General features: G+C 41.1%; 1 protein-coding gene across 1 annotated transcript in view; it reads right to left on the minus strand.

The window, feature by feature from the left end:
- Positions 1-1,262: 1,262 nt before the first annotated feature.
- Positions 1,263-13,226, minus strand: part of ankrd52b (ankyrin repeat domain 52b) — a 16,480-nt gene continuing 4,516 nt past the window's right edge. The window contains exons 7-28 of the mRNA XM_018725256.2: positions 13,122-13,226; positions 12,566-12,778; positions 12,144-12,222; positions 11,912-12,026; positions 11,718-11,800; positions 10,831-10,948; positions 9,334-9,402; positions 9,088-9,228; positions 8,747-8,800; positions 8,345-8,456; positions 8,177-8,248; positions 7,490-7,688; positions 7,309-7,396; positions 7,111-7,228; positions 6,674-6,893; positions 6,423-6,510; positions 6,254-6,337; positions 5,643-5,788; positions 4,400-4,482; positions 4,130-4,212; positions 3,950-4,041; positions 1,263-3,820 (exon numbers count right to left, since the gene is read on the minus strand). The exon at positions 13,122-13,226 is cut by the window's right edge and continues 38 nt beyond it. Of these exons, the coding sequence (XP_018580772.2) occupies positions 3,579-3,820; positions 3,950-4,041; positions 4,130-4,212; positions 4,400-4,482; positions 5,643-5,788; positions 6,254-6,337; positions 6,423-6,510; positions 6,674-6,893; positions 7,111-7,228; positions 7,309-7,396; positions 7,490-7,688; positions 8,177-8,248; positions 8,345-8,456; positions 8,747-8,800; positions 9,088-9,228; positions 9,334-9,402; positions 10,831-10,948; positions 11,718-11,800; positions 11,912-12,026; positions 12,144-12,222; positions 12,566-12,778; positions 13,122-13,226 (2,604 nt within the window). The 3' untranslated portion in view covers positions 1,263-3,578. The remainder of the gene's footprint in view (positions 3,821-3,949; positions 4,042-4,129; positions 4,213-4,399; positions 4,483-5,642; positions 5,789-6,253; positions 6,338-6,422; positions 6,511-6,673; positions 6,894-7,110; positions 7,229-7,308; positions 7,397-7,489; positions 7,689-8,176; positions 8,249-8,344; positions 8,457-8,746; positions 8,801-9,087; positions 9,229-9,333; positions 9,403-10,830; positions 10,949-11,717; positions 11,801-11,911; positions 12,027-12,143; positions 12,223-12,565; positions 12,779-13,121) is intronic.

A 13,226-nucleotide genomic window follows, 5' to 3' on the forward strand; every position in this document is an offset into this window, starting at 1 on the left:
GGTGCAAAGGCACCTTTGAAGTTCACTTCTAGCCCTGTCCTCATGCTACCAAACCATCTTAATTTGTATAGGTGCTATAACTGGAGAGACCAACATGATATTCCAGCTAATGACAAGCATTACTTGTAATTTAAAAGTTGTGCTATTGTAACAGTACAACTTCCCATTAAAAACAGGTCAATGATAACACACACACACACAAACACACACACACATTTTCAGAACCGCTTGTCCCATACGGGGTCACGGGGAACCGGAGCCTACCCGGTAACACAGGGCGTAAGGCCGGAGGGGGAGGGGACACACCCAGGACGGGACGCCAGTCCGTCGTAAGGCACCCCCAAGCGGGACTCGAACCCCAGACCCCCGAAGAGGAGGACTGCGGTCCAACCCACTGCGCCACCGCACCCCCCATGATAACATTTATATGAAAACAATTGTGCATGTATAACCAAAGTGCCATGGATTGGACATTTCATTTTAAAATAACTCAAGTAGTGCACTAATAGATGCCTGGGATTTTCTGGAGTTCTTTCTGTTAAGAAAATCATAAGCACACACAAGGAACAAAGTCCTAATTTTTACCCTCAGTTTTACTAAAATTAAGTAGAACTAGTTTTGCTACCATGGACACTTCCTTCTAAAAATATAATTATCAAAGTCCTTTTAACACTGATTGTCATTTAAAAACAGATATAAAGAGCTAAAGGATAACAAAGCAGCAACAACCATTTGAGCACCAAAATGTACTCTTTCCACACCTGGGACTTCTGCCAAACTAGATGAGAAACGAAAAAAAATTATTATCATTCAAACTAAAAGCTCTCCAATGATGCACCATTAAATGTTTATTCTTATTATTTTGTGTGCAAACTGCAAAGCATTTAATCAAATCATAAAACAAGAATTGTACTACACCTTTAAAAAACTGGATAAGGTGATTTTCTTTTTATGTTAAAGTTGTCAGAACTTGAATACAGCATAAGAAATACAAAACGGATGTTCCCCCCTATTTTTGGATCAAAGCCTAGGAATACACAAGCCCTTACAGACTGACAAAAACAAAAAAGGAAATTCAAGTATTAAAAGAGGACAAGAACTCTCAGAACTGTCAGTTTTTGAACTGTTAAACGCATCTTATTGAAAAGTTTCTGATCTAGATATATTCTAGACATACAATATTTAAAATTTCCAAAAATTAATAGCACCAAAATGGTTCTCTGATAGTTCTGGTGAAACAATGTTGACTAAGAGAAGGCAGCTCTAAGCATTTCGATAGGCGTTATCGACACTTATGGGTTGGATTTGGCAGATGGATGGAAAACCACAAAGTGTGGAAGATGCTGATCATACAGGTATTACAAACATGTCCCCTGACCAGAAAAACACCATAAGGGTGGGAAATGGGAGTAGATGAGGAAGAAACAAAATTAACGTCAACATATGATTCACAAACTGGCTGTAGCAGAGTACTACAGCTGTAAATTGGATGCATCCCACAGTATCACCATGGCTGAGGTCACACTTACTTTTAAACCTTGCCCATGTCAAAAGAAATGCTTGCTTAGATTCTATCTTTTGGCTGTAAGTCTGATCTGCACATGGTTAAGTGACCACTGTATTCGGGGAAGTCAGTCATTAACCCATTAAGGCAAAATACTTAATTTATAGATTGTGTTCCCTCAAGAACCTTCTTTTTATCTCAAAGACAAAGTGTAAAAATTGTTTCTATGTTTACATCACCTTTTCACGAAATAAAATCATACAAGAGTACATTCCAGTGGAGATAAATGAGATTCTACTGACATGACCCTACAAGACTGAGTTTGCACTGTGTGTTCCGTTTCAAGGAAAATATTGACACTTTACCTTCTAGTATGGCTGTTGGGCTAATTGGAATCAAAGTATTTATAAAATAGTAACAATGAGATCACTCATTTCCTTGTAAACCTGTACCAATTAAATAACTAGCTATGCCTGATGTAAACCTGGGAGAAAGCTACTCCTACTAACAACTTTTCATTTTGTGAAATGAAAGATATAAAAACCCAAAAATATGCCTTCAAAAACTTAGAACTGAAACCTGTGACCTTCACTCAGATATTTTTTAACTACTTCAAAATCTCCTGGCACTGACAAACTGGAAGTATAATGCCCAAAACAAGCAATTCTCCCTTCTAAATAAAACCACATAAATACTGTGCAAATTTGGACTGTTTTCTTTTTCTTTCTTGAAAACCATTTGCTCAAATAAAAGTCTACCAATTAACATGTTTGCACTGACATGTCAGAACATCCTGTGGTAGCATGAACACATTACGTTTTGAGTTAGCTGCATAAGTCAAACCGAGCTGTCGTACGTGCGAATTATGATTTTCTTCATACTGGTCTGATGAAGTCATCTAAAGCAAAATGAAACTATCTGTTCTCTTATAAAAACAAAAGTGAAATTAGGTGTGATAAGAAATAACAAAGAAAAGCCTGCACTTAGTCCTCAGACAATATTTCATAGTCGGCCCCTTGGAAAAAGTGCTATAACGTCTGCAATTTACATTTATTCAATTAGCAATAATTCATAGATATTCATTTAGTAACTCACTTGTGGTGCCAATGTTTCCATCAGCTGGGTGTGTCTGCCCCATCGCTGTATCTCTGAGGGAGCGTGCAGAGAAGCCTTACACTGCTACCACTCATCTCACAGACTGCAGCTTTTCAGAGAAAGGTTGATGGGAGATGTGCAGCTAGAAATCCCTCCAGCATCATTATTAGGAAGTGTATGAATCCAAAAGAGACGAATCAAGAGAGATATTGGATTTCAATACATTTTAGACTGCAAATTATTTCCCCAAAATATATGCAGATGTCAGTTTTCAGATGTGACGTTATTTTGGATACCACTATATGGAATAGCAGATTTTCGTCTTTGTTTACAAATCTATGGCCAGTTTGGGGTTTTGCTGCACTATTCATAGAATGTAACAAGAGTTGCAGCAAAATCCATTTCAACTAAAAATCTGTTGTGACCCAAAAACAAAGATATGTTCTGAGTGCAAACAGATAACTGTACTTTCCACATCGGTTTGCACACATTAACGTTTCTAACCTGTTTATTCCCTCAGGTTGAAACCCACAGAGTCTTTGGGCTCCTGCCTCAACTCAAATTTCCTATAGCTTTCCCCCTATTTGGAACACACTAACTAAGCAAAGCTTTCTGCTTTGAAATGCATTAGTTTTCAAACCATCCATTAATTATACCAGGTTAATGAATCACTAAAGTAGTTTAGAGTATTTATTTTTTTTAAAAAAAGCATTTAAATAAAACTGAAAAAAATGAAAATATAAGGGGTGATTTGTTTTCTGTGGACTTGTGCAACTGACAAAGAGGAAATTGTCAGAGAAGGTTTCCTCCAAGGCTAGTCACTGCAACACTAATGGCGTCATAGATGGGGAATGGCATATAGTTGAATATAGGTCTGACTGCACCCATACAGGAAGTCACAACACTAGTGAGCTCATGTAAACATTTTCCTGCTGTTGTAATGCGTGTTTGGAGGGGATCACGGGGTAACAGCAGGTCTTCACTCAGACAAGCAGCTGTCCAGCCGCATGGTACCGTGCGGCTGCTTGGTGTAGGCCCGGCGCAGGGTGCTGCTGGGCAGAGGACTGCAGGTTGCCACGATACTGTAGTGCTTCAGCAGGCCCAGGCTGAGGGGTGGCCCTGAGCGGGTTCGAGGAGGAAAAGGCCTCATGGTGGACAGGATAAGGGCCAGGCAATCAGCCACATCCTTGTTAGGGGCACAGGCTAGCGCAGGGGTGTGGCCTTAATGAAGGCACAGAAACACCATCACAGCCTTAATAAACCGCAAAAAGCACTTGACTTACTAAAGCAGGATGCTGTCACCAGGCTGATAACTTGCTGTCCTGCACTAAACTAGACAATGTGACTCACCTTCACGGTCGACTGCCAGCACGGCAGCCCCTCGACTCAGCAGCACCTGCACCACCGTTGCTAGGCCATTGTGTGCTGCAATGTGCAGGGGCCTGAAAGTGGTTGGGTGAGAAGAGTTTCAGTACTAGTCTTTTACAGTTAAAGCAGAGCAAACAAAGGGCCTTCTGTAAGTGAACTTACATTTGCAGGGCACTGTTTGTAGCATTGATGAGGGAGGGGTCATTGATCTCTGCCAGGATCAGCAGGGCACACATCTCATGAGCCTTGGGAGAAGCATGTACAGTACACACACACACCTTGAGGTTTTTCCACAGATGTGACTAAACCCTCTAGTTCCATAAGGACTCAGCAGCAAATATTTTGACAGTATTGCAGCAAGCCAAAGATTGTTGTCACTTGTTAGCACACAGTTGCTATGAATGCTGCTCCCAGTGGCTCCAAGATACTCACCTTGCTGCAGGCCAGGTGCAAAGCTGTGTTATTGTTCACATCCAGAAGGCTAACATCTGCCTTTGCTTCCTGCAGTAGGATCTCTGCAGAGGTCAGAACTGTCTTGTTAATACACACACACACACACACACACACACACACACACACACACACACACACACACACACACACACACACACTTTCTGAACCGCTTGTCCCATACGGGGTCGCGGGGAACCAGAACCAACCCGGCAACATAGGGCGTAAGGTCGGAGGGGGAGGGGACACACCCAGGACGGGACGCCAGTCCGTCGCAAGGCACCCCAAGCGGGACTCGAACCCCAGACCCACTGGAGAGCAGGACCCAGTCCAACCCACTGCACCACCGCACCCCCTTGTCTTGTTAATACAGACACAGTATATGTAATGTGTAGTTCCTGCGCAGTTTCCCCCCCCCCCCCACACAGTATCAGCTCCCTTAACTACAGTCTTTACATTCATTCAACACTTATTTTTCTACTTATATGTTTGGTTTCTTGTGTACATATGTATTTTGTACACTATATGCTGCTGCAACAAAAGGGAATTTCCCTCTGGGGTTAATATAATTTCATCAATTCATTAAGTTCACTTTCAGTTACTATGTTATAAAGAAGCATTGTGACACAACAGGTATTGACTGTGTGCTTCAGGGTATAAAATTACTGGTGCTTCATAGTGCCTGAGGTGTTTGTACTGGTAGAAGTTCAAATGTAGCTCAGAATGTGTAGGGTTTATGTGCTCTCAGTGTTCACAGGGCAAAATGTGCACGAAAGAAGGCAAAACACTTGCGAACCCTACCTTACCACTAAAATCCTGCACATGATAACCATGAGCTGAATTTGACTCAATGGCACTTACCCTTAGATACTGTGTTATTACTGTTTATGTACTGATGCAGTACAAATTCCATCACTTCTAACAGCTTTCTGCATTTTTTAAACAAGAAAACAGGTCTTATTTACATAACCAGAAATATTTGGTTTCCTGCTGTCTGCTATTCTTATAAAAAAATGTTACAAAGGTTCACATCACCTCCCATGAGTGAGTGGTTTAAAAAAATAAAAACTGAACAAATTTCAGATTTTTGTTTTTTTTTTTTTTGGAATTTAAATAGCAAAATAGCTAAATTGTTTTAATGTGGATTAAAAATGTAAACTATTGCCTAACAAACAGCCATAGGAATAGTCAAACACAACTAATTATTCTCTCTCTGCAAACTCACCTACAGCTGCAGTGTGTCCCCAGCTGGCAGCGAGCATCAGGGCTGAGCGTCCTGTGTGGTCCACCATGTTGACCTCTGCACCACAGCTGAGGGCCAGCCGCAGTCCAGGCACGCTCTCCACAAAGGCAGCTGCATGCAATGGGGTGCTACAGGCAAAACATGGAGGAGCCCATCAGCACCAGACAAAAAGAGAAAGCTACAGTTTTTTGGAAACTGCATATCTGAGGTTGTACGACAAAACCAGATTTGTTCACTACATTAAAATAATGAAGATCTGCACTATTCTCATCTTAACGTAAAGGATTTTTACAGCTTACTCACTCAGTTTGTCCCCATTCATTTTGAAAGTAATAGTAAGTATTTATGCCCAATATAATACTTATTTTTATTATGTTACTGGGTCATATGTAGCAGAACAACACTAAAATTCACTGGCCAAGGGTTACAACCAAGGAAGTGATTCATATTATGCTTATGAATAGAAAAATTCAGTCCTATAAAAAAAAAAAATAAATAAAATGAAGCTTTCACAATGTGATGCACACCAAATTAATCTAAACAGAAAAAGAATGGGAAAATATGTACAGAATACAGTCAGCTATTGTACTCACCGTCCTTTTCCATCTTGCATATTCATGACCTGAGACCCCATGGCTTCCACCAAGAGCTCTGCAGCACTGTCATGGCCTTTAATTCTGCAAAGATGACATTTGCCATTTACTGGTCTTTCTACTAAAGATATATAACCCACAAATACCCTGGAAGCAAAAGGGTACTTACAGAGCACAGTGTAAGGGGGTAAAAAGGTTTCCCTCCTGGATACTACAAGTGCTGCGTTCAAGTAAAATTTCTAAACAGTCTTCATGCCCTGAGAAAACCAAACATGAGCAAGAAAGTCAGAGTATGTAATAACTTAAATATCCCAACACTGCTGTGGAAAAGTCTTCCAGAACAATTTGGTGAGATGCAACAACACAACTACAATAATTCACTAGATTGCTTGTCCACCACTTGACTGGTTTTGTGCTCACCATGGTATGCGGCCCAGTGCAAAGGTGTGTACCCACTATAGTCCAACATGGAATCTAAGGGGTCAGAGCGGGCAGCAGCTGTTAGTAGGCTACCCAAGAGTCCCACGTGACCACAAGATGCAGCAAAGTGCAGGGGTGTTCGCCCCTGGAAGTCCCGACAAAGAGGGTAGGCATCATGGTCCAGCAGGGCTGAGACACAGTCCTCACAGCCCACTACCGCCTGCCAAATGAGGAGGGAGGGGGAAAAAAAAAAAAAAAAAAAAAACCACTAACTCAGGATTAAACATAGCGCTCACAGCCCATCACGGTCTGCTGACAGGGAACAGCACAGGATTATGGGAAATAACACTAAAATTTTCACAGCATTTTGTCCACTGTAAAATAATCACAGCTCTGCAACACAAATAAGTCATATCTGAGAAATGCTCATATCTCACCCCCCGGTGGAGCGCAGTCCATCCCCCCTCATCCCCCACATCAGCCATGGCCCCCTTCTCCAGCAGCAGGTGAACACAGCCAGCATGGCCACCAAGCACAGCTAGCATGAGGGGAGTCCTGTAGGGCATGTGGTACCTGTTATTTTCTCACTTGCCAAGTTAAAAAAAACAGGACTGCTGACATAAGAGGCCTCTTACTGTCCCTGCATGTCCATGACATCAGCGAGGTCCACCTTTTCTCTGCTATTGATCAGCATGAGCAGGCAGTCACTCTGACCACAGGCAGCTGTGAGAAAAGCAAGCAAAATATAACATCCGGTAACTGAGTCGTGCAAGGAGGCCTGTAGACAGAGAACACACGGGGGCTCCGTGGGGGCACCTGCAACATGAAGTGGGGTCTGGCGATACTGATTCTTCACCAGACACGAAGCCCCATAGTTTAGTAGCACCTCCACACAGCGGCTATGGCCCCTCTGAGCAGCCAGGAAGAGAGCAGTGCGACCCTCAGCATCCCGCACATCCAGGCTCACAAGGGTCTCTGCCAGAACACGGACAGCCTCACAGTGCCCGTTGTAGGCCTATGCACATGGATAAGCAGAGATCATGCAAAATGGTTCATTAAAAGACATTAAATTATCAAAAGATTCTTTATGAAACAAGTGTTACAGGTTGAAATGCTTTAACTGCATTATATTCTATTCAGGTGATGGCTTCATTCAAGGTGATTTACAGTGTTTCACACACTGACCTTCTTACGACTACATACCCTTCCAAATGGAGCAATTTAATACATGCTCAGCCACACAAAGACTAAGTGCAATTTAGAGTCACCAATTCACCGTGAGAGGAAAAAGGAACACTGGAGTAAACACAGAGAGAACATGAAAATTTCACACAGACTGAAGGGGATTCAATCTCCAGTTCAAACCCACAGCTCACAAGCTGCAAAGCAATACAACTATCAACTACTCCACTGTGTTGCTGTCCTCCTATAATTTTATACCCTGAATTGTATATTGCTTTAGAAAAAAGCATCTCCTAAATAAACACATGTCAATGTACTCACAGCCAAGTGCAAAGGGCTAACTGGAACACTGCTCTCTATATCTCTAAAGCAGTTGAAAGACATCTCCAGGAGCTAGAAAAGACAAGATCAAAAAAAAAAAAAAGTGGCATGATGGGTCACACTCCTGGATGTTCTTAGAGCCAATCCTTCCACAGGGTGGATACTCACCAGTTCAAGGCTTTGCTTGTTGCCAGAGGCAGCAGCATAGTGAACAGCACTGAACCCACTGGCATCACGCAGAGCTGGGTCCACACCGTGGTCCAGCAGATATTCCAAGCAGCTGCAAACATACAGGTGCAAATGAAACTACAACATGTCTTATGTTGGTTGAAACCAAACTTATGAAGTACAACTGTGTCAGAAGTACTCTGATGCCAAGAATACTTTCAGACTTAAACCCAGACAAATTCCAATCTGAGGCTGAGCAAAAATTGCTGTCAGGTAAAGGCCGATTACTTTAAATAGTACCTTCATGAGTGTTTTGCAACTTGAAGAGATAAAGCATTACAACTGAACTATAGAAGAGTGACGTGCCATATGAACAGAACCAAACGAGGATCAGACACTTACAAAACAGCCTCTTTTGCACCATGTTCATTGTCCTCAGGGCTGTGTCTATCTGCTCTGCAGACAAAGAACATTTCCAACAAAACAACCTGACAGTAAACAATCTTACAGGAACAGAAAGACAAAGCTACACAATTTAAGACATTTTTCAGACAATAACATGGCATATTTTTAAAAATGGGACAATATTAACGATCAAATTATGGCTATAAACACAGACAGCAGTAATAATTTTGATTACAACTTAAAAAGATGAAGGGTAAGGAATTTAAGCTAGTGTTGTTGAGAATTTAAACTGATGAGAATGTCAGAACCGCAGCTGAGTCGAAGAGGTGCACGCTCACCTGCGGCAGATCTGCGAAGAAGCAGCATAGTGCAGCGGTGTCCGGCCCTTACCGTCGGGATCGCTCACTTCAGCACCAGCATTCACCAATGCCACGGCGCACTGGTAGCTCCCATTGGCCGCTGCATAGTGCAGTGCAGTCCTGGAGGCAGCAAAGAGCGCTCAGCCACTTGCACACCCAGACATCAGAAACATGAACCATAGTAAAGTACATAGTTGTTGTATACACATTTGGTGTCCCATTCACCTTTCAAATTTGTCCTTCTTGTTCAAGTCAGCTCCACTGCTCAACAACAGGTTAAGACATTCAACATTTCTAAAAGACAAAGTCAAACATGAAGAGAGGTCTCTGAATGTGATAGTGGAACACCAGGACATCTCCACTACGTATGCCTTAGCAAAATACATAATGCAGGGGTGTCCAACGTGTGGCCCAAGGGTTGCATTGCGAATGTTTCACATGATGGGGTGCACCAGAACATTTGTAAAATTACACTTGTACCTCATCTTGTAAACCCATCTGGGACTAGAAGTTTGTGTGTAACTGAATTGTTTGCAGGTCCACTCACTGTCACAACCAAAAAAATCTCGATTGATTAACAAGTATGTTCTGTTAGAAACATCAGATAAAGCTGGAAAGAATGAAAAATGTACTGTAGAAGTTTATTATACTTTTATAAACAGCTCATATAGTATTCCTCTAAACTGGAAGTATCAGGTGCCACAGGAGAATGAAATATAGCAAAGTGAGTTGCAGTGTAATGGTGGATCACATAGGGAGAACATATTAAGGTTTTAACCTTAAATGCCGACTGCGCGTCTCATGGTAAACTTCCATAATGGTGCCTGTGAAGAAGCCATTAATGCATCACATAAACATATTTACTAGTACCTGCATCATTTTCAGTTTCCAATTAAAAAAAAAAAAAAAAAGACATGTACCTCTATTTATTTGCTGGGCAGTTTCTGTAAAATTCTTGGATATAGCTATAATACAGAAAAATACACAGAGTGAAATCGTATCAATATAGCTCTGAGTCACTGTGCACCCCCATCCCTACCTGCAACATGATTTGTATTTCTATCCTTTCTGAGCACATTCTTCTGCCCTCTAATGACAGAAACACAGAACTTTTTCCCTCCCCAATAGAGAAGTTTTAGAAAAAGGTGAAGAAAATGCTATCAAAAATAAACTGGGATGCTCATATGTTCAGAAATTGTAAACTTGGATCTTTGTATGATATACATGAATTAATATATAGTGCATCTAGCACAAAAATATATAGAATCACATTAAGTCATATAAGCATAAAAACACAACAGAAATTCAAAAAAAAAAAAATTCAATCCAGACATTTCAGTTTCGGTATGCCATTACTTAACCAGTTCAATCATGGCCACCCTTGGCCAAAAAAACGGTTGGACACCCCTGAAGTAAAGCTTTATAATATTGTTTACTAAGATGAAATAAAATACTGTTTACTAAAGAGTCTGTTAAACCTTGTTGTTATTGATTTTTGGTAGAATAAAATCAACTCTTTGTAGGTTTACCTGAATACATAAAATAAACATTATACAGCTTTTTTGAAACAGTATTTGTAACAACTTTCTTTATCATTCTAGATTTGGGTCTGACATTTTGTGTTGGATTTCATTAACGTGCAGTAGTAAGAAGCTGCTGCCACGCCTGTATCCTCCACTTGCTTACAGTGCCTTGAGCAAGTGGTGCTCTCTTCCAGCTCACCCTCCAGAAGCAGCGGCATGCAGACAGGTCCTCCCGAGATTGTCTGGAGTGTTTATGTCAAACCCGGCTGACAGCACATGCTCATTGCTCAGCGATGACACAATGCTGTACAGCTGACCTGTAGAGCAGTAAGTGGGTGGGAATAGGTGTAAACATTATGACTCATGACTTTACCTAAAAAAAAAAAAGTGCCTCAAATACAGCCAAAACAATGAGCTTGAAAGCATTTTCCATTAAAATGAGAATGCAAAAGGCTTCATGAATATTAAATAAAGATTCACTAGATTTCCATTTAGGCCTTCAGAAAATGACGTTAACCATTAATTTTGGAGGCAATATGGAAAACAAATTTTAAAAGAGCAACAAGGTGTACCAGTTATACTTCCTTAAAAGAAAAGAAGAAGAAAAAAAGTAGTTAAGTCCAAATCAATGGTAGCAACAGAGAGGACATACAAGCAATACGTTGTTTGGCAAAAGTAGATAAACGCAAGGCAAGCACTACAGTAGCTAAACAAGGAAGCTATATTCATTTGCTGTATCATTTGTCAAATGCTGACTGTTGTGTGTCAAAATAATTCTGGATTGGTTGGTTTTCCAGTCAGGCTAGCACAATAATAGATTTTTAGAAATTTTCTAAGGACAATCCCCACGAGCAATCTGTGCTCAGATAAAAAAAAAAAAAAAAAATTACTATTTCTGCTACAAAATAACTATTTTTTGTGTGTTTGAAACATTGTTTTGTAAAAGCAAAACAAACAATATATGCTTGTTAACCTGTCAATTATGCATTTAAAGCAAAGAGCAATTACAATGAAAGAGGACAAGAGAAAGGATACTGGTTACAGAGCACTAGATCTTGGAGCAGATTTGATGCGATGCAATCTTACCTGAGGAGAGCAACTTGCGGCAACAGTCTGAAAACCCGTAGAGAACGGCCAAGTGCAGTGGAAACATCCCATGAATCCCTTGCCTAGACAAGATATACACATTCAAATGCTGAATTTGTGTGAAAACAATCTGAGTTCAACTTGTTCACTAATGACTCGAGCCATACAGCTATGACGCTGCTCTCTGTTCATACCTAGCTGTGTCGGCACCGTTGGTCATCAGGGTACTGATCAACAGCTCATGGCCATACTTAGCAGCAACGTGAAGAGGGGTATTGCCATATTTATCTACGCAGTCAATGTCTGCACCTAGGATATAAGTGAGGTGAATTAAAAAAAAAACAAACAAAAAAAAACAAGACGATATCATTACACAATGATTGAGGAGGCTAGGAAGTGTGAGCAGTTAGCTTTAATGAGCATTACCGTTTTGGATGAGGATCTGGGAACGGGTGAAGCGTCCATGTATAGCAGCCATGTGCAGTGGGCTCTTCCCTTCTTTGTTCTACAGAAGAAAAAAAATGATCAGACCATTGTTTTAGGAGGGGAAAAAAACATGCAATAAAACTACATGATGGACTTCCATTTACCTGTATCAGTTTATATCAGGTAAAATATCACTATTTTACCTATATAAATCATGTCACGCAAGCCACTGAAAAATGTCTGTATGCTCTGATCCCAAACACTCAAGTTTTTCCTTCACAATATGAGTAATGGATATACTAGTTTATGTACATTTAAAAATTCTCTTTCCAGGAACGGCTGCATCAAAGATTAAACCACTATATCAGATGCGATCCCGGAAGATCTTGCCCTACCATAGTAAAGGGCAACGTGCGTCTCACCTGCATGTTGATATCTGCACCATTATTGACCAGAATCTCCAGACAAAGCGCTCCGTTAGTGGACACGGCAGCCATGTGCAGTGGGGTGTAGCCACACAGGTTGGGCTGATTGACATTGGCACCCCTGTTCACCAGCTCATTGGCCACAGCATCATGACCAGTGTAACAGGCCATATGCAGCGCAGTATTTCCAAAGGCATTGGGCTCATCCACCTGGGAGAGGAACAATAGTGGCGGTGAGGCAGAAAACAAGGTCCTACAATAACTGTTGAAGACAGGTGGAATGAGTTCGAAGTGGTAAGAACAGAAGTCTACGAGCCAAGTGAGAAGGAAATTTATAAAAAGTCACAGTGCAGAACTTCACCTTACAGCATTGCATTTCCAATTTCAACAGAACTGTGGATAACTAAGCCTGAAAAATATTATACATGCATCAAGTCAATTGTGTTTAGTTAATATTTAATAGAGCTCAAAATTAACTTTTAATCTGAAAGGTGTGCTTACATAATAAACGTAAATAGCACATTAACTATAAACTATTAGCTAATGGTGTCACCTCAGCCCCAAGCCGGAGCAGGTACTTCACCACGTCAACCTGGCCGCTGGATGCAGCAGCATGGAGAGGGGTATAGCCACATTTGTCCCTGTAGGCAGCATCTGC

This window comes from Scleropages formosus, chromosome 22 (genome assembly GCF_900964775.1).
Source record: "Scleropages formosus chromosome 22, fSclFor1.1, whole genome shotgun sequence".
NCBI classification, from domain to species: domain Eukaryota; kingdom Metazoa; phylum Chordata; class Actinopteri; order Osteoglossiformes; family Osteoglossidae; genus Scleropages; species Scleropages formosus.